The following is a 23,185-nucleotide window of genomic DNA, read 5'->3' as shown; positions in this document are numbered from 1 at the left end:
AACAAAATATTTAATTAGGAGTTGATATGGCAAGCTAGCTCTAGGTAGCGTAAAATTCTGTAATCCCTAATTAAATCGGCTTGAATGAATGGGGATTTGTGAGAATTTAGCGTAACGAACCATAAATGGGGTCAAGCAGAGGGGACTAATTAAGGCTGTTGTTGCTTAACGTATTAATTTGGAACTCTAATTGTTTTTAATTTAATTAATTAAATTAGGTTCGCTTTCCCTCCTGGGGTGTTTTGTAGAATCCTAGTGAGCGTGCACACTTGCTGGCCCAATTGCTTGAGTGATTTTGAAGACAACTTACAGTCTCAGTCAAGATAATTTTTTTTTTTTTAAAAAACTACTCTTTTCACTATATATACCTCCCTTAATTAGTGCCTAAATGATTAAAAGTAGGGCTTTTTTTTTTTTTTTTTTTTTTTTCAGAATTCAGCTAAGCAGAAGTGCCTATTCACCACAGCCCCTTTCCCCACCCCTGTACAGGAGTCGTATCTCCGTCAAAGGCAAGCAGAATCTGTATATGATATACTACAAGCTAGCATTAGCTAGTAAAACTAATGCCGTGCAAGTACAAGGGATCGATACAATGGAAACTTTCCAATAATGTGAGCGTATCAAGGAGTCATAACAAATCCCTAATACAACCAGTAAATGTTAGTCCTAGCAAGAAAATAAAAAAAGAAAAAAGAATACACCGTTTAGAGTTGTTAATCAATACGGTATGCAAAAGTTACGTAATTGTCGATTGAGATCAAAGTGTAGCACAGTGTAATTAGGCAGATCTTCTGTCCTTCAAGTTGGCCTAGTTTGCCCTTTGGAGCTCCTTAATAAAATCTCCTCATCAGGCTTACGAAAAAAAATTAAAAAAAAATACAGATCTGTTTATTTTCTTTAATTTCTATTTATTAATTTCTCTGATTTTTGTGCCCATGTGTAGCTGGCCTTGAGGTCCCTCTGTGTTTCACACCAGGAACTGATTTTTCTAAGTGTATATATAGCTAGGAGGACGTGACAACCGAGCTGGGGAGCATTGTGATGATTATTGAGGAACACTGCAAGTTAATCACAAGATACGTAGACGTAACTTGAGGGTCGTTCAAGTGTTTCAAGCTTGAAAGTTGACAAAACCTAAAACCAAGGTGAATTAGCATGATTCATTTGCTTCTTGCCTGCCAGTCATGATTCATGAAATTCCCTTTACTTGCGTGGTAAGTGAAGTAAGTTTCCGAGAATATTCAATCAAGAGAGGGCAGTACTCTTACTCTATCTTTATCTTTGAAAATAAAGTTTTGCTTCCTCCATAGTTATTACTGGCATATGCTTATGGATTTGAAAATATGGTTGAATTTATTTTCTTATTTAAAATTATTTTTTTAATATTTTTATATCATTTTAATGTGTTAATGTTAAAAATAAAAAATATTATTTTAAAACTAAACTTAAAATATTTTAAACTGTAACTGCGAAATGTTATCACACTCTCAAACACTTCATTATATAAAAAAAAAATCATTTATTTTGAGTTGATGCACTGTGGTAATTTTTAAAGGACAGTTCAAGAAAAAAAAAATTAAAATTCTGGCATTCTGGATGCTTGTAATTTTCTCTGCCTTGGCTAGGTGCGTATATTTGTTACAAATACAGCCTGATAAATCATTTCATGTGAAGACATGTGTGTGAAATCCCACACCCTGAATTCGAGTAAGGTTTCTGCAGCTCGTGCTTCTCTTTTTCCCCTTCCAGTTGCGTCCAAGGAATCGGTCTTTAAGATCATAAACTTATGAAATTATTGATATCATTATATAAATACTTTTAACACCATTGTTTTTAATTACTGATACAATGCGAGGTTGCGTAAGTAGCATGCCAGGCGACAGCTGAATTTAGCTCCTAATTTTAAATCCCCCTCCGATGTAACTGGTTCTAGAAGTGCATATTTGGCACTTAAATCTAGCTAGCCTCGACTTAATTTTCCTTAAAAAAAACTTTGTGTATAATTTTTATTTAAATGGTGTTGTTGCCTCATAGATCAACGACGTCAATAGCAAAAAGGACGGGTACTTTGAGACCTAAAAGCGATAATAACAAAAACAAAACACAAGAAATAAAATAAGAAGAATAACCTCAAACATTTGTCAAATTGCATAAGCAAAGTTGAGAAATCATTATCCAAGAAAAAAAAGTGCAATTAAGAAATTGCCTTCACGGCTCGTATTGTTCCTTGCATATGCATGTATATATCTTGACGGAAACTACTTGAACGTCATTGCTGCGAGCTCCGTTTAATCTAACACAATATTGCTTTATTTTCTTGGTTGACATTGAATTAATAAACGAAAGAAAATTCTCGTCTGATAGAGGCATCTTATAATTAAATACTTAAAATATGATACTAATTTATAGTTAGACCGCGACCGAACATGAATCACCATGATGACAACATATGGCCGTCCAAAACACCGGCATGCTTATATATATATATATGTATATATGTTCTTGCTCTGAAAATGAAAGGGTTTGGATTAGATGGTCCAGCAAGCCATTGTTGCATCACTGGACGCATTAAAAAAAAAAAAAACCATGATGTTTGGTCGGTATCTAACCTATAACCCCACTCTTTTCATGGAATATTTTCTTTTTAACTTCTACACACATTATATTCTCTGTTCTAAATGAAATCTCACCATCTTCCGAGTAAAGAGATGGTTAATGGCAACCATAATGTTGAAAATTGATTTAAAACATGGTTAATAGTATATTTAAGACCGAATTAAATGTTGGATCCACTTCTTTTTTAAAAAAGATTTTGTTGAAAATTGTTCTTAAATACAAATATTTTAAAAATTCCTTATAGGATTTTTTTTCTTCTGGTTTATACAATAATAATTTGAGAAGTTAAAATTTGACTCGAGAGATACTAAAGCTTTTAGAGCAGATTAGATATCGTAGACCCTATAGGAGTAGGAGTGAGGGTGCTGTTCAGAACATAGAAAAAATAATCAAGTATTCTACCTTGTTTTCTTTTATTCTTCTAGTTTTTTCTTCCATGTCATTTTATTGTCTAAATTTTAGTGTCATATATTCTCGAATCATAGAGAGATTGTGAGTTTGATTTTCTAAGTTTATAGAACTTTATTGATAATATGACCTCTTAATTAAGAAGGTATTATTTGAAAGTTGAGAGACTGATTGCATAAAAACTATTTGCACCATGTGACAGATAATTTAGTTTTAAGTGCAAAAAAATGAATTAATCATTAACAGCAGATATTCTTTTAATTCCTTTTATCTGTTTTCTTAAGTTTATAAACAAGTAAATAATTGTTATTATTCTAATTATTTAGTGCAATAGCTTGTCAACTATATATATACTTTGATTATTTCGTTGTTATATGAATATGCAAGCTCATGTTCTTATTTTTTTTTCATGCAATTTATCTTTGATCACATCAAATTTAACTAATCATTAAGTGATTTATCCTAGACATAAATCGTGACCGAAGTATCATATAATATTATTAGATTTCTGGGTACATATGTAAAGAGTTAGATCTCATGCGTTCCTTAATTCCGCTCACCTATTTCAAAATTTCAACCTACTATGGAGGCTTGGAGCTTGCCTTGGCTTTCTTCTAGAATAGGCCAATGCAGATACTCTTTAATTTTCATAGATTTTTGATCAGTTAGACATTTTGACGTGGTGATTAAGGAGTTTAACCGGAAATGTTTCAGAAGCAAGCTAATTAGTGAAGCTCCAATCCTCCACCGGTAAGTTCCTTTGGCAGTAATGCACAGCCTATCCCCTTGCTTGAAACTTAGAAAGTACCCCATTGTTTGAATTTGACATGGCCAAGAAGGAAGTTCCAAGTTTCAACGATTGGAGACTTGTAATTAGGCACGATTTATCTCAAAGTCATTATATTAATCTTGTTAATTAGGGCTCTATCTATGATAAGCACATAATTCCATTCGAGATGGGCTATTATGCTGTATCTAACCTGAAGTTTTTCATCATTATTGTTATTGAAAGATAAAGGTTAAATTATAATATTATTAGCTTTATTTTATATTTATTAATATTCATTGGAAGCTTTAGTCATTAGCAGATCTAGACAGGTCGATCTTTAGGAATTTGGTTACTTGATTTAATGTCTAAGTAAATGTCTTATGTGTGATACTATTTTATACTATTTGTAATTAGTGCTAGGATGAAGTGTTCTAATGTAAAGCCTATTTATAGGCCTTTTTCTTTATCAATAATAGACATAACTTTACCATTCTATAGCTCTATCTCTCTTTTTTTTTCTTAATAGTGTATTAGTGGAATAGAGCCTATTATGTGTGAGAGAAAACAAAGGAAAAAAGAGTTTCTAAACAGTGAGAGTCCATAAAACATTCCAAATAGTGAGAGTTCCCATAATAATTAAAAAATAACAACAAATATTTTTTCTCCCTGTATTTTTTTTTGTAGGAAATGATGGCTTCATATACCAATTTTAAGTAGACAGTGATCCCATGTTTTGATATTCATTATAACCATTAGACCATGGTAATGAGAAATTTTTTTACAACCAAAAGAATATTGGTTGATCATTGAATTTGGAATTGGATAACCACAACAAATGCAGTTTTGTTAGTTGTCGAGAAAATAGAGTTGGAAGGCAAAAAATTACCTTTTTCATACAATTGATCTTGATCGTCCATTCTTGAAAAAAATTCTTGGCAAAGAAACTTCCAAGGACATTTTGTATTCCATAAAGAAAAAATATCAAGGCTCTACTAAAGTGAAGTGTGCACAACTTCAAACCTTGAGATGAGATTTTGAGACCTAACAAATAAAGGATGGACAATTTGTCCCTAGCCGCTGTGTCAAGACTATAGAGATAAGCAACAAAATGTTATGTCATGGTGAGAAGATGGAAGATGTCATGATTATAGAGAAGATATTGTGTTCCCTAACATCAAAGTTTGATTATGTCACGTGTTCAATTAAAGAATCGAAAGATATAGATGCATTCTCTCTTGATGAATTGTGGAGCTCCTTATTAGTCTATAAACAAAAGATGAATTGAAGTTCAACTTCAGAAGAACAAGCTTTGAAGGCTTTTACCTTTACTCATTTCTCAAGCTCTAGAGGAAGGAGCAGTGGAAGGGGAAGGGTAAATCAATGCAATAAAGATGGAAATAGGTGTTTCAAAGTCAAAAATAACCCATTTCAGGGCAAAAAAAAAAAAGACGGGATTAACCTTTTGACAATTCTAAAGTAGAGTGTTTTAGATGTCATAAATTTGAACATTATCATTCTGAATGTTATACAAGGATGCCTAATGTCAACGAACAAGGAGAGCAATCGAATCTTACAAAAAACAAAGTAGTGGAAACATTGTTTATGGTTGCTTAAGTTGATCAAGAACCAGAGTTTGATGTTTGATATGTGGATACGGGATGCAGTAACCATACGTGTGGAAGTAAGTCTTCTTTTTCTTATTTAAATAAATACTTTTATTCTATAGTAAGTTTTGGTGATTGTTCCACTGTGAATATGTTGGGAAATGGTGATATTGAGCTAAAATCCAAGAATGGTTTTGTAGAAACAATCTCTAACATCCTTTACATTCATGACTTGAAAAGCAATATGTTAAATGCTGGTCAATTACAAGAAAAAAAGGTTATGTAATCACTATTCAAAAGGGTGATTTTAAGATTTATGATCCTACTAGAGAAGCTATTGCTATTATACAAATGAGTTCGAACAGGTTATTTCCACTGAAGTTTGAAAGTGCGCAATATTGTTTGATGGTTGAAATAAAAGATCCTTCTTGGTTGTGGCATTTTTTTTTGGCTATTTGAGTTTTGGTGGATTAAAGATCCTTCAACATAAAAATATAATAACAAGTCTTCCTCATATTAGTCTTCCTTTCTAAGTACGTGAAAATATGTTGTTGGTAAATAACTTTGTGGTGAGCATAAGGTGTTTTGGAGCTAATTCATTCTGATATTTGTGGCAATATACAACCATATTATAATATAGGTAAAAGATATCTAATTACATTTATTGATGATTGATTATACTCGAAAAATTTGGGTTTATTTTTTATAGAAAAAATCAGAAGCTCTTTGTGCATTTACAAGCTTTAAGGCTTATATGGAAAATGAAACAAGAAAGACTATTAAAATCCTTCAAACAGATCATGGTGGAGAATATTGCTCAACTAAATTTGAAGTTTTTTATGCACATTATGACATTCAAAGAGAAACGACAATTGCTTATACACTACAACAAAATGGTGTATAGGAAAGGATAAAACAAATCCTCCTCAACATAGTGAGAAACTTATTGGCAAGAGGGAGAATTCCAAAAACTTTTTGGTCTGAAACAGTAAATTAACACCATTTCAGGCTTGAAATGAAAAGAGACTAGTTGTCGATCATTTTAGAATTTTTAGTTGCATTGCTTATACACATGTCCGAGATGAGAAAAGGAAGAAACGTGATGATAAGGGGAAAATATATCTTTCATGGTGTTAGTAACACATCCAAAGTGTATAAATTGTTTAATCCATTAACTAAGGAGATTGTGATTAGCTGAGACCTTATCTTTGATATGGAAAATACTTAGGATTGGAATAGGCAGTCGCCTAGTCAAGTTTTTTATAACAATAATTATGAAAATGAGCCAACTCCAACAACTGCTAAAATTTTACTAACAGTAATAGAAGCTACTGATGTAGCAAATTAATCTTTTTGTCGTATTCAAAAAAGGCCCACATGGATAACAGACTATAAGAGAACTGAAATTAAAGATATAATCATTCACTTTGCTTTATTTTCAGATTGTGATCCTACAACTTTTAAAAGTGCCATCAAATAAGCAAAATAATGAAAGGTAATGGATGGTAAAATTGATGTCATTTAAAGAAATGATAGTTGGGAGCTAGCTAATCTTTTAAAATGGCATAAGACTATTGGTGTAAAGTGGGTTTTCAAAACTAGTTTGATGAACATTCAAAGCAAAATCATTCTCATAGTAGAAATAAAAGCTCAAGGAAGAACCATGATGGACCAACCCATTGGTACTTGGTGTATCCTAAGGATTTATTACTTTCTTAAATCAAAATCAGATCACTCATTCAAAGTTATTAGGTTAGTCAAAGCAAACACCTACCACCTTCAAGACATGTTCATCTTAACCTCCCCTATATTTATCACTAAGATTACCTCAAGATGCACAATCATCCATGAGAATGTAGATTTATTTTAAAATAAAAATAATATATCTTTGATATGCATTTCTTATATACAGATCACCAATGCAGTTTAGTATTTATATATTCTCTAAGTGTTGCCAAAAAGCCTCTCATCAATTTGCTAGGGGTTAATCTCAGATTTTTCATTCTCACATGCAATCTCGGACTGTCATTTTCCCAGGTGATGCCTAAGGGTCTCTCACTAATTTTTTAGGGGGGATCTTAGATCCATCATTCTCTAATGCAATCTCGGAGTGACACATTATTTATATCATGCCTAAGAGCCTTTCACCAACTCACCAGGGTTGATCTTGAATCCTCTATTCATTAGTAAAGTTTTAGATTGACATATTTTTTAGGTGATATCTAAGGGTTTCTTATCAATTAGCCGGGGGTTGATCTCGGATCCCTCATTCTCTAGTGCAACATTAGATTAATAAATTCTTTAGGTGGTGCCAAAAGGGCATCTCATCATTTCATTAAGGATTGATTTGAGATCTCCCGCCTTTCTAATGCACTCTCGAACTAGCACAACTCTCCAGTGAGGGGCTCTTACCCTTCATGACAGTGTTTGGAAAGTCACATATCTTTTATACTCTAATTTGAACACTCTCTAGTAGGGGGCTCCCAAACCCACATGCCATCATCATAAGCCTTACACTCTTAGGTGAGATCTTTCTCTAACGGTGAACTCTTAAGTCCCACACTATTGACTAAGAAGTTATAAGCCTTTCTCTCCAATACGATGTTGGATCGATACATGGCTTACAAGTTATAACAAGGAATTACCCTCCACAAGTTCCTCTCAACCACTTAAAAATTTATCTTAGTCTCACCCCTCACGGGTTCCCTCTAGTATTTTATTATTTTTTTTTTTTTGTGAGTATAGGCTCATTCTCTAGGTTTCCTTGAGCATCTAGAAAATTTTTCTAAGTTTGAAGTCCTATAAATTTTACCTCACTTTCAAAAAGATTCTTCTAAGTACGGGTTCCTCAATGATTTCCCTCTGTATATTTAGAAATTTCTTTAAACATGGTGTTTGCCTCTACACATGGGCTTTCCATTAAATAACCCCAAGGTTTCCATCTCTCTTTCCTTATGAAGAAAAATTGATGAACTTGTCATGATGAATATTTTTACAAGTCTTTGTGTATCAATATCATAAAGACTTTTAAAGATATTGATAAACTCAAATTTAACTAACCCAAAAAAACCTCGAAAAAGGCCAGAAATACCCTTATAGACTCGGGCTACCATGCTCGAACCTAACATGCTGCCAATAGGGATAAGCCTAGGTTGTTGCCTCGACCCATGGTATGCGTCTTAGTCATCATCCCTAGTTCTGGGCACGCTCCTCAGCACCATACAAGCTCGAACATGGTAACCTTAACCCAAATGCTAGGTTTGACATGCCCAACCTTGTTGGGTGGACACACTAAACACCTTATGTGCTCGAGCTATCACGCTTGAGCCCAACATGTTTAGTTATAGGCACCATGTTTGGGCATATTTCCCCCCTCTAACGGGCTCATGCAACTCACTCAAGCCCAACACTCCCTCGAAATGTTTTTCTGAGACCCCATATGAATCCCTTAATATTTTATATTGATCCAATACATATTATTTTGAGTAGAATATATCTCAAAATATCATAAGGGTGAAATAACTCTTCAGCCACTCCTCAACACAAAAGAATAAAACTCATATGCTATAAATATCTCATGAATCCTTCAAGTTGCAAGTTCACAATCTCTTCAGTCTTTATATTTTTAGCACATGTATTTTAAGAGTCTATCTATCTAAAATATCATTTTACTTTCTCTCTCTACAAAGATACTTAATTAAGAATATAATAATCCTTATATCTATCAAATAGGACTTTTTACAAGTATCAGCTACCAACCACCTTAACTCACCAAGCATCATGCACTATAGCTAGCAGCCTCATTGGCTAGGAAGTATTGATATGATTGGTAGAACTAATTGATTATCCAACATATAAGTCTTGTTTCTAAAATAATTAGGTATTTTGAGACATCATCACCTGAGAATTTATAAATCTTTAATTTGGTAAAACAAGTTTATAAATATACATATTATATGGGAATATATATATATATATATATATATATATAAAGATAAAGGAAAGAATATTAATTGCAATATTAATGTTATAAAATAAAGTCATGAGGAATAGTGGTATTAATTTGGGTTTTGTTTTTGACAAATTTAATTATTAGAAAACAATATAAATAATATCTCAGACTTTTATCTAATAACTTAAGTTTTGGATTAATTTAGTTTTTAACACGATATTATAATTTTATTAACAATTAATCCTAGTTCTAATGTCATCATTTTTATTATATTTAGTAAAATTAAACACAATAGATCTATGCATATCTTAAGTTCAAAAACCTTTTTAATTAAATTATTATGAATTTAAATTTCATTACTCTCATCCTTTCTATGTGACATTAATTTGTTCCATGCCCCCCATTAAGTGTTCGCTTTATATCCAATGCCAACATTGGAGCAAGAAATACTGTGTATATACGTGACCCTGATGGGATGCCATAACTTCTCAAAATTATAGCCTACCTTGCAAAAGTAAGGCAGAAAACTCCAACTATAAGGTGATGAAATATAATGTTTAATTCCTAAAACAGAAGATTAATACTTCAGTAATCCCATTCTTAGCAGGACGTGGTAGACTGGGTCTGTAATGGAACCCAACAATTACTCTTTGAAGTTATAGTCTAATGAGCACTAAGAAACCTCCAGCATGTGAAAACGTGATGATGATAGTGTACATAAACTGATAAACTTCATGATAAGTTTTTTTGGGCCAAAAGAGAAGCAAAAAATCCGACACAATAATCTTACTTTTTAGAGGTTCGGCAAAGTTGTTATGGTCATTACAGCAACCAAATGTTCCATTATTTAGTACTTTCAGAACATAACTCACTATAGGGATCATCGTTCTTCCTCTCCCTCACAAGTCAATCATGCCATGGACTGCATCTTCGCTTGTTGACTCCGCAACTAAGGTACAATGAAAGGGACCTGAAAGATGTAATGATCATGGGAAGCTAATTGGCCCTACTTTCCTGTGTCCTGTAAGAAAAAGAAAAGAGAATAAAGAAAGGGATGGAGAGATTTTGTATGTTATAATTTTCAAGGCTACTACATGTTATGATAATTATCTCGGGATATAATTAGCAGATTGTTTTCTAGCTATAATTCCTGCAAGACATAATTACAGTACTAATAGCTAGCACATGCTTGCATGGAAAAGTGGAGCAAGGGATCCAAGGTTCTTAGATAATGTTGGTAGACCTCAAGCATTTATATGTACTAGGGTTGCATATCCGTGTTCTAACCACCATTTGCTTCCTTAAAAAGGTCTAGATTTTGCTTTGTGGTGGGCGGTGGTGGTCAACCCTGTGAAAACCTGGTTTTAAAGTTTGAATAAACGCACGACAATAGTTTTGCTGGCAAGGCTACCAGACGGATCTCCAGGTCGTTGTTTTATTTTGCTCAACAATTTACAGATGATTAGTGGCGTATTTATGCTAATATTCCTCATCTTTACCATCACACTACCACCCTTGTAGAAGTTATATTAACAGTTGCAGCAGTCAACTCATTGAAAATCACTCGATCAAATTAAAGTTAAAATTAGGTAAAGGTTAAAAGATATGGCTTGCTTTTATACCTCTAATATACAGCGCAACTTAACTCTGCTAAGCCTCAATCCTAAGGCAGTGGCAATTGGCTTCATGTATCCACCTCGTCCATTTAATTTTCTTTTGGGCTGAACTTTTTTGCAGCTAAGAACCAATGATCGAAACTTCAATGCTTGGACAAAATGGTATGTGAATCAAATAATTGGTGCTGTCCACTCCATTTTTTGAACACGAACTTATCAGAAAGGGGAAGATTATAACTGATATATTGGAAAATTAAATTTCAATATATATATAAAGTGGTCATGACAGAAAATGGAGCATCCGAAGTGTGTTTTACACATGTTGTTACAAGTGCAAGTTGGCTGACTTTTCTACTTCGGACGTGCAAGGACAAGGTGGTAGAAAAAAAAGATAAGAATGCGTCTATGTGTGTGGTTGTGGACATGACATTTATCAGCTTCAAAGCCATGATACCAAATGGGTTATGATTTTCTCAGATAAGAAGATAAGAACCAAGTTGTGGCCTCGTGTAACTTTCTGTTCGGAAAAAATAAAAATAGTAATAGTATATGTTCTTGTGTGGGGTTCAATGAGACTCGTGATTTGGATTTTTTGTGCCTTTCTCTTTTGTTTTTTTTTCCTTTTTCTTTTGTGGTAGGAGAAGCTTCTCCATAAGGCCCAAGGAAACCGATTCTGGGGATCACAAACGGCTTCAATGTGATTCATAATGGGCTGAATTATTTCTGGTAAGTTGAGGACTTGGGCCTATAAATCAATGTTCCTCATCAAACCATAGTCCACTGCTACTACTGTGGTTTGCTGCTATCAACAGAAATTATATGAACTTGCAGATGGGCCAGGCTATCACACAGTTCTCTAGCAAATGGGCAATTCAGAGAGCTCATTCATAATCCTATTCCACAGATCCTTTATGTGAAGCATCTGTATCGTAGCACCTGTGATCTATTATCAAGTTTTGACAGCTTTCAGAGACACCATGGGCCCAAATTGCAACTGATTTTTAGATATATCATTTACATGACAGAGAATGTGAGCCACCAATTTCTGATTCATCCAAGTAAGCGGAAGAAGCAGAGGTAGAGATGCTTGATATCAGATTCTGCATGCCACGTGGCAATCAAGTAGCCAATTAGAGGTTACTTCTCCTATCCTTCAAGATAAGCCCCTGCATACATTAACAGATTTGCAACCCTCCTCCATATACCATTCAAACACAGTGCAAACGCTTCGGAAGAAAATCTTTTGGCCACAAAAATGGCTTCTGTTTGTGCTTCTTCTGCCATTGCAGCTGTTTCCATCTCTTCTTCCAGGCAAGTCCTCTCTCAAGTCTCAAATCCCATAAAGACCAACTACATTAATGATGCTACTAACAACTATTAGCTTTGTGACATATGCTAAAACTTTTTTAAAGTATGTTAGAAATGATTCAATCCTAGTAAGTTGATCGTGCTACTTCATTCTAGATTGATTCTTAATTACACTTGAATTTTGAACCATAGTTATACAAGGAAAGATTCCGAAAAATAACGCAAGTTTTTTCTTTTAAGAAAAAATAAAGTGCTGTGAAGTGAATCACGTAAGAAAATATATTGCAGTTCCCAGAAGACTGGGTTCCTCGTTGGGTCAACAAAGGCTTCTTTTCTTAGTGGGAAGAAATTGAGACTGAGAAAGTACACAACACCAACTGCAGCTCGATCAGTTACAGTTTGTGTTGCAGCTGACCCTGATAGACCCCTCTGGTTCCCTGGTAGCACCCCTCCTCCATGGCTTGATGGAAGGTCAGTTAAAGACTTGTCCTTTAGCCCCAAACCTCTCCTTCTTTCTTTTCATTCATGAAAACACTCAAGGGCTGTGCTATGCATCCTAATTTTTGCTTAACTGTTTTCAACTGCAGCCTCCCTGGAGACTTTGGTTTTGATCCTCTAGGTCTTGGTAAGTGAGCAAATTAACCATGAGGTCCTGGCCATTTACTCTCAATATAACCAATCATGAAATACTTATGCATGTTGTAATTTGTCTGAAACAGGATCTGATCCTGAAACTCTGAGATGGAATGTGCAAGCAGAACTTGTTCACTGCAGATGGGCGATGCTAGGTGCTGCTGGTATTTTCATCCCAGAATTCCTAACAAAGATTGGCATCCTAAACACCCCCTCATGGTACACTGCTGGAGAACTTGAATACTTCACTGACACCACCACACTCTTCATTGTTGAGTTGTTCTTTATTGGCTGGGCTGAAGGGAGGAGATGGGCAGATATTCTCAAGCCAGGGTGTGTCAACACTGATCCTATCTTCCCAAACAACAAGCTCACTGGTACTGATGTTGGTTACCCGGGTGGGCTATGGTTTGACCCGCTTGGATGGGGAAGTGGTTCTCCTGAGAAGGTCAAGGAATTGAGGACAAAGGAGATCAAGAATGGAAGATTGGCTATGTTGGCTGTCATGGGTGCTTGGTTCCAACACATTTACACCGGAACTGGTCCTATCGACAACCTCTTTGCTCACCTTGCAGATCCTGGCCATGCCACCGTTTTTTCTGTAAGTGCACCCCTAAAACTTTAAACAATAGTAGAAACATGTAAATAATACAGCAAGAACAAGTTGTTTTAAATTGAGCTAACTATCATAAATGGTATGTTTCAGGCTTTCACCCCCAAGTGAGAAACACTGGTGAACATGCTTGCCTAATCAAGGAAGGAGCTTGAAATATTTGTATTTGTCGATGCAACCTTTGTATCATCACTAGAACTTGTAATGTCTCTGATCGTTATGATTTCTCATAGAGTGCTGTTGCTATGTACAAAAACCACCCATTGAACTTAGATATGTCACCGATATATTTGAGCTAGCAACAAAAGTTGCCCAGAAACGCAACCATCATGTACCACATGAAACTTCAGAGCTTGTCATCGCCGAGGCTCTCACTCACTGCCCATCCATCAATTTTTGAAATAGTGAGTGGAGGCATGGCATTTAACTCTCCATGCGCCAGTAATCCATTTAATACAAGTAGAACGACAATCCTGGTAAGATAATGTGCAAATTGATGAGGTAAATTTGGAGCAGAGTTTATATATCTTAAAAAATTAATTAATCTCTTAATTCTGATAGTTTGATTTATTATTTCTAATCAAGATAATTAGTGTTTGATATCCGATACCTTCAAAAAATTTTATTTAATAAATTTGAAAATTTTTCGATATTTAAATAAGTAATTTTATTTTTTAAAGAAAATACTTTCATATTTTAAAAAAAAAAAAAACTCTTAAAATAAATATATCATAGAGAATAAAGATTTAAAATCTGCATTTAAGAAATATTATTATCTATTTTATAGCTCATAAGGCCTATTTTTTTTATATTAAAAAAAAAAAGAGAGAGTTATTGTATAAGCAAAATATCTCTGACTAATCTAAAAAAATATTTATGATTTATGTTCTAATCATAAAATCTAAATTTTTTTAGAGTTAAAAATAAATAGGTTCAATGCTAGGTTGGGCTAAAAAATAATGAATATAATAGTTCCCCTGATTCTTATGACCTGTTTTTTCAATCCATCTCTACTTTAATAAGACTTTTCTACAAATAATTTACCCCCTTTTACTTAATCCATAATTCTTAACCACACTCTTAGCCTACATGCTAAAAACTCATGTTTTTTGGCAAGTGCAAATATAATGAATATAGAATCTCTCAGCGTTCTGCTACTCTATCTTTAATTACTCTTTTAAAAGTGAGGATATAAAAACAAAAAATAACAATACATCACAAATAAAATTAGATGTTGCGAAAATTAATTACCGAAAACAAAACAGATGCCAAGAAACAGAACACAGCATTTAAACGGGGAAATAAAATAAATTATTTGTTTGAGATAGATTTAAATCATTTATTTCTAAAACTATTTTGAAAAAGGCGATGTCTACATTCAAATCTAAGTTTAATCTCCTCTGCTTTGAGTTAACCGCGTAGACGCGTAGTGGAAGACATGCATCTTCATTATATGAAAACCAACTTTTCTTCTTCTTCTTCTTCTTCTTCTTCTTCAACTTTTCTTCTTCTTCTTCCATGGCGATCTCTTTATTTCTACTATCATAGTTCTAATTTTCAGCATTTACTCAAGATTAAACTTGTTTACACCCCATGCATCAAGTGATCAAGTAAATCTTCTATTTGAGTCATTTTTACTGGGTTCGTCAAATAAATCTACTAATCGCAACGGGTATAGAACTCCGCTCTCTTCTTCCTCCTAGCATCAAGAACATCGGTTTATAAGCAAAAAATAAACACTTTCTATGAAATTCCCGCCTCTCATCTTCGGAACCATTCTTCAAATGTTGTAGTACTTTGCTATAGAAGATTTTATGCAGAAGTATCAAATAAATCCACTAGCTACTCTATGATGGAAACATCTCCATGGACAATCTTATATCTAATAACTTCTGTACTAACCGCGATTTTCATTCTGTTTGGGACCGTGTTCCGCATTGCACCCAAAACGCTATTTATCAAAAAATTATTTTTTTTAATTTAATTTTTTTATGTTTTTTTAATTGTTTTAATAAACTTGTTTTAAAATAAAAAAAAATTATCTAATATATTTTTAAAATAAAATAATTTAAAAAATAATAATTATCGCAATATCAACCCCTTCTTGTGCTTAAAGTGTTTAATAATAATTAAGAAGCTTTCATTCCCAATTATATCATAGTGATTGATTAATTAATTTGTGACTATCACCGGAAGCGGAGAATAATTAAGATTAAGACTGCTGTTTGGCGCTTTTGGAACGCTTCCATTTTATTTATTTATTTATTTTTTCAAGCCATTATTAATGGTTTTTCTTTAGCTTGCTGAAAAGTGATTCTTACGTGCAAGTACACTACAGCATCCATTTGGATGCAATCTAAGTAACGAGGCCCTCGGTAACGTGACATAAAGACTTTTTATTTTCTTTATTTTATTGAAATTTCATAAACCTAAATTAAAACTGAACTAAAGGATAAATATAATAACCGAGGCAAAATCTACTGAAGTATTATACTACAAAAAATACTGATATACTACAAATGAGATGGATTCTATCAATATCCGGACCTTATTGTATATACACAAAGAATGTATATAGAATATAGAAAAAAAAATCTAACAAGTACAACACCAAGGCAATTTATGCATTCCAGCAAAGTTTAAAAACTGTTCTTTAAGAAGCTCTTTCTTTAACTGGGAGAGGGTAGTTTTTTTTTTAATTACTATTATCATTTTCATGCCTTGACAAAAATTTTGCATTCGCAGACAAAATCTGTCCATGAATGAGTCATCCACATCAAAACTATCAATAAAAACAAATTGCAAGTTGCAAACTCTATTAGAATTTAAATAAGTTTTCTGATATTTGCTCTGCAAATACTGGAGCATTGAATTCAGTTATCACCACTGATATCTCACACCCACAAGCACTTTATACCCTAAGAACTTTTTTACTTGTGGAAAGCGCACCACTTGCCTGGCATCCAGTTCATACACGATACACCACAAAAATGGCTGAGTCGTCCTCAAGAAATCATAGCACCATACGACACAGATGGATTTGGTAAAGGCACATTGATCTTCATTCGAAGATTGGTATATATAGACTGGATTTCCTAATATGCAAGAATTCACTGTAAATTCTCAGCCATCTAGAAATAAATCAGAATCCACACACTATTAAGATATTCTCAAACACGCAAAAATTAACCTCGTGCTTTCTTTTGACCTCTTATCCTATGAGATGCCACTTCCTACACAGTATAAGCTTTAGCAATAGAAACTATATGCCTGATAGAGAATCGATAGCAAACATCATAAGCAAACAAGAATTCAACTACTTTAAACTTCTCAGTTATCGATTTTTATAAGAATTTCAGGAATCAATGTATTCATCACTGTCATTGCAAGTTACAACCAACTAATCTTCCATCTCATCTCCCTCTCTCCATCCAAGTATCTCTTCAACTTGTATTATATTACAATTTAATCTTTTCCAGAGTTTGGGAAAATCCGAAAAAGAAAACAAGCTTACATAGAAATATGAGAGAAAGCGAGAAATTAACTAATATTCACTGCCATAACAGACCCGAAAACAAATCTTTAAGGCACGAACCGGATCAAGATGGGCGGTTTGGTGACCGCATAGAGATTTGAACCGGAATAGGCCGACCAGTACCTCTCCCGCCGCAGCTACTACACGCCATGCGACCGGAACCAGAACAAGTCCGGCAACCCACATCTCGGTCTGACCAACGGGAACAAAGACAAGCGACTCGACCCGTTCCGTTGCAAGATGGGCACGTCGGACCAGCCATGGGCTTCTGGCCCATAACCGACTTGACCAGAACCGCCCCGGCTAGCACACTAATACCCGTTGCCAACTGGGTCAAAACGATCGGTTCCATTATCCTTCAGAGAATAAAAACTAACAAGAAGGGGAGAGAGATACGAGTTGTGCAAGAGAAGATAGAAAGTGAGTTTGATTTCTTGTTTGTTTGGATTGTAAATTTTAGTTTGATTTTAAGGAAAGTGGTAACAGAAATCTACACGTAGACGCGTGAGTGTTTGGTGGTGGCTGGGAGTTGTTTTTTGTAGTGTAGTGAACAATATTTTTATATCATTTTATTTTGTGGGCGACGTTGCCTCTTCTTCTTCTTGTTTGGAGTTGATTTTTTCTTGGAGTGTCAGCTTACGATTACATTATTGCTTTTGCTTAGTAGACTTCTCCAGATGGACCACGTCTTCTTTCTTTGTTTTGGAGTGCTTCACATTTTACTTGTCACTGCCGTTTGATACCCGGACGGCTGTCCCATCTTTTATCCATGTTCCATGTGTTGATAGCCCTATATATTGCGTAAGTGTAGTTATTATTATTTTTTAAAGTATTTTTACTTAGAAAAGCATTTAATAATATTTTTTTATTTTTTAAAAATTATTTTTGAAATCAGCACATCAAAATAATTTGAAAATATCAAAAATATATAAATTTAAAGCAAAAAAAATAAAAAAAAAATTTAAATTTTTTCAAAAAAACTTCCAATCAGGCTTAATCTCCTCCTTCTTCAATCAAAATAAAAGAAAAACACATGATTTTTTTTTTTATCTTTTATCCATGTGTTTTATATTATTGAAAAACACATTCATGGTTTTTCTTATGTTTCAGTGTCTTGTTTAGGAATGTGGAAAAAATATTTTTTTATTTCCTTATGAAAATTTATTCTTGATATCAATTGAAAAATATATAAAAAGTAATTAAAAAATTAAAATTCTTTAAGAATACGGTTGGACCGAGTGACATACGGAAGATTTCAACTTCCATAACCGTCATATTTGCTCTTAAGAAAAAGTAATACTACTAAGCTTTCATATTATTTGTTAATGATGGCAAAGACTCGACTACAGTATAAAACACTTGTTTATTAGCAAATAAGCGGTCGTTACGTACCAACAATTCGCTTCTTTTCAAACCCTAAATATATAAGTCAATCATTGCTGAGTGTTTGTATATTATATCGAACGCGTGCTTCCGGCTGACTTGGAATTATTATGCACTACCTTCCAGGCAAAAACAGCGTGTGTAGTGTGTACATTGAGCAATGGGAAGATTACAAGAAACTTTCGGCAGAGGGAATCAAGTTGTCTTATCAGCAGGATTTGACGTTTGAGGAGTTCATTGCTCAAAATTACAGGAATAATGAACAATCTGTCCCAGCTGGAGTTAGAGATTCCACTCCAATGGTGTGTGAAGATAGCCATTCACACGTGATGTGGTACTGGGGACTTGAAGGAGAATACTCTACTGATTTGGTAGAGGAAAAGAGTTGCAGATAAAAAAATATTTAAAACCTCTCTTATTGAAATCATTCCAGTTGAATCTTAAATCAAATCTCGCATTTGAGAGAGAGAGAGAGAGAGAGAGAGAGTTTAATGCTCTCAAAAAACTTGTCTGGTGTTAATGTTGATTCTCGAGGTTCTGATGAACTCTAAGAAATCTTTCTCGTCACAGAAATGTGATTCAAGGGTTGCGATTTCAGTATTTTCTTTGTTGGAAAAGATCCTAGCTAGGCACGCCTGTGATGATCAGAAATCAAAGCAGAGAATTAATATGCAACAAAATTAAATTCGCAGGAACAGGAGTCACTAGAACAAAAGGCTAAGCACAATGATGTCAATTAATTCTTGCTACAAACAGCTTCTTCATAGTTCACAGAAAATATGAGTTTCATGTGTGGAAGTTCAATGAATTGAGGCAGGTTTTTGGCTGCCTAACGAAAATAAACCATAAACTCTCCTTTGACTTGAGTTTTCCCCTTGGAAGGCTAAATTTTGAGGGTAAACATGAAGATGAAAACTTTATTAAGAAAAAATACAGCTCTTTAATTCAAGATATTCCAGAGGCTTTCAATCACCATGAAAACATTCCCTTGCTTCTCCAGCCATGGGCACCACATCACCACTTTGGAGGAACACTGCTAATGGTGGATCCTCTCTAGACTTTCCACCCGAAAGGAAAATAGCCTTGCAGCCCAAACAGAAGGGAAAGAAAGATCGAGCCAGCAACTAACACCTCTTCTTTGGGTTGAAAATGTTGGAGAAAACGATAGAATAAAGAATTCCCAAGATACCTCATGCTTACAATAGGTTTACTCCAATCAGCTTCCATGTCATCCAAGTGCCCACCCGAGTGTATCTCCTGACAGGAGACATAAACATTGTTGTGTACATTAGTTCCATTTCCAAGACATTGAATTTTCACCAAAGTAGAAGATTTGTAGCCAGTTATATAAATGCTGAAGATATGTAAAGTGTGTAAACCCCTGCATGGTTGTTTTACTGTTTCTGCAGTTTAAACCAGTGAACTTTTAGTCACAATAGCGCAACCTTATCATTGCACTAAGGCCCATTAGCCATTAAATATTAAATAGAAAATGGACCAAAAGAAGATATAAGCAAACTTCTATTGATAGTCAACTGGTGCAAAATAGTTTACTATTGCACCTTCTGGCTGAAATTCTTCTCACATGGGCATTGCAGGAGCAGCCATTTTCTTAGCCAGCTGACAGAGTTCATCAGGGATCTTGTTATGCGGATGAGATAGTTTGTAGTAATGCTGCACCACACAAAAAAACACATTGAAATTCATTTCAAGTTGTAAGAATCATACCTTCTAAACGAAATGCTGCGTTAATACATTTCAAGTGTTACAGAAATCATCCTCTAAAAGATGATGATGACAAATAAACTAAAATACAAAAAGGACTAGCTTGAATCTCTAGTCAAGTAAGGTGGCTTTATATGGATTTAAGCAGCAATGTTTAGGTGGTTAAGACTATCTTCTTACATGCAAATGTATGTTCTTAAACTGCAGTAAGTTGACAATACTTTCTGTACACAAAAAAGTGGACATTTGTTTTCACCACAGACTGATGAAACTGAGCTGCTATCTCCAAGCACAAGCTCTCAAAATCCTATGTAAAAGCGAATTAAAACTGTTACTTTCAGACGTGCTTGTGTCTTAAACATTATGCACCTCTTGGTAGGAAAGCAGGGTATAGTGTTGATAGCAAGTAAGTTTATTACAATAACTTCATGTGAAATATACACATTGTTCCAGAAGTCACACAGTACCGTGCGGAGGCTGTATATTGAGTGATCAAAATCCAGGGCATTCATAATGCATTGGGACAGATTGGGCGTTGTAACCAATAAGCAAACCCCTGGGTTGCAAGGCCAATATTAAACCTTACAGAAGCAACAGGCGACTACATAAAAAAATAAATAAATAAATAAAAGGGTCCATGCTTCATACTAATTAAAGCATCTACACTAATTTGGCAACCAGAAAAGGTCTAATGGACAAGCTCAAACAGAAAACTTCCAAATTAAACAGAAAAGGTCTAATGGACAATTCCTAAACCCTAAAGGCATTGCGCTCTGCCTTTTCACTGTAGCATGAAATTGAATGATCAATGAACAAAAATCTCATAAAACAATAACAGATGCATGCGTGCGTGATGGAAGATTACAAAACTAGCATAGGTATAGCAAAAGTGAAAGCACTTACCTTAGATCAGTCAAATTGCAGTCCAAGGGTACTCCACCGCAACTTCCGCAATAAAACAGAGGCTGAAACGGACTTGCATGTCTTTCCTCCTGATGGAACACTATCTTCCTCACAAACTCCACCTATGAGCATCTCCATTGCTGACACAACCATTGGACCTAGAGTTCAAACTAGGGGAGGGGGCGTATTTTCGTCCTCCGCCAACACTTTCCTCTCTTTCTCCGCAGTAAACAGGTCACTTGGAGGCCCATGGATTGCTTTGTGATTAGTTCTATTGGGAGGCTGCTGGAAACTGATCATTAAGGTCTCCCTTATCCATTGGCATTACTCATCAACACTCAATGTCCCCGGAGTGAAATAAAAACATGCTAAGTTTTGCCTTTTCGATTAAAAAAGCTTAAATGAAGCCTTGTTTCTCGTTAAGTTCCAACCAGGATTTAAAAAAAAAAAAAATTGAGTTTTTTTAATTTTAAATTAATTTTTTAGTATCTTTTTAGTAAAATATTATTTTAATAAATTTCAAAATAAAATAATATTTACCACACTCACTGCCGTACATATCTTAAATCAATCTGAATTGAACAGAAAATAAAATATATTTAAATCAACGATTAGCATTTCCAAACAAACAACTACTTCCATCAACTCATAATTACGCAATTTAAATTTACTTTAAACTAGCTAGCACGGAAAATGCAAGATTGGTACCAGGCCGACTTTACAAGCCGAAGACAAGTTGATCAAAACTGCAATAAAAACGATAATTCTAGGAGGAAGTTTACCGTTTTGATGAAATTGACTTGAAATCTAAAACCTCTGACAAGTCGACTTGCTTGGGTTGCTTTTTCCTGAGGAAAAAAAAAAGAATTCGATAGTAGCTCGATTAATTAAACGCAGAATTAACAAAGCACGTTTTTAATCTATTTTTTGTTCACATGTTAAAAAATTTATGTTAACTACTTATTTTATCAATTTAATCGTATGATTTTAATAAATTAAATATCACAAGTCACCTTATGAATAACAGTGAAATTTAAAGAAGGGAGCGATGCTATAAAGCGAAGTTATTGTAGAATTAGCCTATACATTCTCAACCAGGATAGATCTACATCATAGGATAAATTAAGTTTTTATTAATATATTTTTATTAAAAAAAATTAGATTTAAAAAAAATATTGGTATAACTTTTCTAGAACACAAGCACGTCTCAATAAAAACATGTTGAGTCTCGCACTATGTAGACTTAATCACAATTAAACTTAGTAGTATGTTAAGTCTCAAACACGCTCAAAAAAAATGAGCATCCTCCTAAAACAAACATGTGAAGATATGATCATCCTTCCTAGAAATATCAAATGGGATAACCCTTCTCCCTTAAACTCGTTTAATAGTATTACCCACCTCTTATGAGTCTAACCATGGAAAATAATTCAATTTTTATGGGCTTAGTTATATTTGGTCTCTTGAATTTTTAATTTTTCTATATTTTTTAGGTGTATAAAAATCATACAGGAACCTACCATATTTATATCAAACACACACACACATATATTAATTGCTATTAAGGTAAAATAATACTTTAAACTCTTCTCTTCACAAAAAAAAAAATAAGATTCATGAAACATAAATATATCATGAGACATTCAAAATAAAAGGTTTACAAACTTCATTTTTTACTATATATACATATTTTTAAAGCATCTCTCTTTTAGAATATTATTATATATATTTTTTAAATAAATATTTATATAAATATCAAAGAGTCTTATCCCCATAAAAAAATAATCTTTTATAGGTATTAATTACAAGTTACTTTAACCTAATAAACACCAAGTATAAATTATCGACTATCTTGATAGGAGAGAATAAATAAAATTAATAGGAACAATTGATTAATAAAATTATCTAGACTACTTGAATATATATATATATATATGGAATTTAGGTAAGATTTAATTAGATAAATCGAATTTAGTCATGTCAGTTATTTTTCTATTTAAATTAAAATTTAATTCAAGTCATCTTTAGACCGAGTTTAACAAGCATGGCGGAAGCAGCCCTTGTTCCATCCAGAGTAGCCACGTCATCGAAAGATAGAGAAAAAATCTGGCTAATTGAAC

General features: G+C 33.8%; 2 protein-coding genes and 1 long non-coding RNA gene across 6 annotated transcripts; 1 reads left to right on the top strand and 2 right to left on the bottom strand.

The window, feature by feature from the left end:
• The first annotated feature begins 12,116 nt into the window (after positions 1–12,116).
• Positions 12,117–13,749, top strand: LOC118060987 (chlorophyll a-b binding protein 7, chloroplastic). Its single transcript, XM_035074329.2, has 5 exons — positions 12,117–12,276; positions 12,562–12,744; positions 12,861–12,898; positions 12,993–13,507; positions 13,613–13,749. Exons 1-5 carry the CDS (start codon positions 12,221–12,223, stop codon positions 13,628–13,630), a joined length of 810 nt encoding a protein of 269 aa, XP_034930220.1. The 5' UTR covers positions 12,117–12,220; the 3' UTR covers positions 13,631–13,749.
• On the bottom strand, positions 13,613–17,722 carry LOC118060994 (uncharacterized). 4 transcript variants are annotated; one of them, XM_073405656.1, is made up of 3 exons: positions 17,115–17,722; positions 16,710–16,752; positions 16,309–16,614 (listed from the first exon to the last, which is right to left on the bottom strand). In XM_073405656.1, exon 1 carries the CDS (start codon positions 17,404–17,406, stop codon positions 17,119–17,121), a length of 288 nt encoding a protein of 95 aa, XP_073261757.1. In that variant the 5' UTR covers positions 17,407–17,722; the 3' UTR covers positions 16,309–16,614; positions 16,710–16,752; positions 17,115–17,118. The 4 variants fall into 4 exon arrangements, with proteins under 4 accessions (XP_034930239.1, XP_073261757.1, XP_034930237.1 ...); XM_035074348.1 differs by lacking the exons at positions 16,309–16,614; positions 16,710–16,752 and adding an exon at positions 13,613–13,992; XM_035074346.1 differs by lacking the exon at positions 16,710–16,752 and having other exon boundaries at positions 16,309–16,605.
• A 777-nt stretch (positions 17,723–18,499) lies between these two features.
• Positions 18,500–21,456, bottom strand: LOC118061017 (uncharacterized). The gene is made up of 3 exons (XR_004689524.2): positions 21,066–21,456; positions 20,000–20,111; positions 18,500–19,694 (listed from the first exon to the last, which is right to left on the bottom strand). It is a non-coding gene; the product is annotated as an uncharacterized lncRNA (long non-coding RNA).
• Positions 21,457–23,185: the final 1,729 nt, after the last annotated feature.

The sequence above is a fragment of the Populus alba genome, chromosome 1 (assembly GCF_005239225.2).
Source record: "Populus alba chromosome 1, ASM523922v2, whole genome shotgun sequence".
In the NCBI taxonomy this organism is placed as follows: domain Eukaryota; kingdom Viridiplantae; phylum Streptophyta; class Magnoliopsida; order Malpighiales; family Salicaceae; genus Populus; species Populus alba.
The sequence above is the reverse complement of the archived record's forward strand: the minus strand, read 5'-3'. Positions and strand labels throughout refer to the sequence as shown.

Excerpts from the sequence above, each read along its gene's own strand:
- LOC118060994 (XM_035074348.1), bottom strand. The coding sequence starts at position 17,406 with ATGGAACCGATCGTTTTGACCCAGTTGGCAACGGGTATTAGTGTGCTA.
- LOC118060987 (XM_035074329.2), top strand. The coding sequence starts at position 12,221 with ATGGCTTCTGTTTGTGCTTCTTCTGCCATTGCAGCTGTTTCCATCTCT. Across the intron at positions 12,277-12,561 it reads GTTTCCATCTCTTCTTCCAG|TTCCCAGAAGACTGGGTTCC; the intron begins GCAAGTCCTCTC and ends AATATATTGCAG. Across the intron at positions 12,899-12,992 it reads TTTTGATCCTCTAGGTCTTG|GATCTGATCCTGAAACTCTG; the intron begins GTAAGTGAGCAA and ends TGTCTGAAACAG.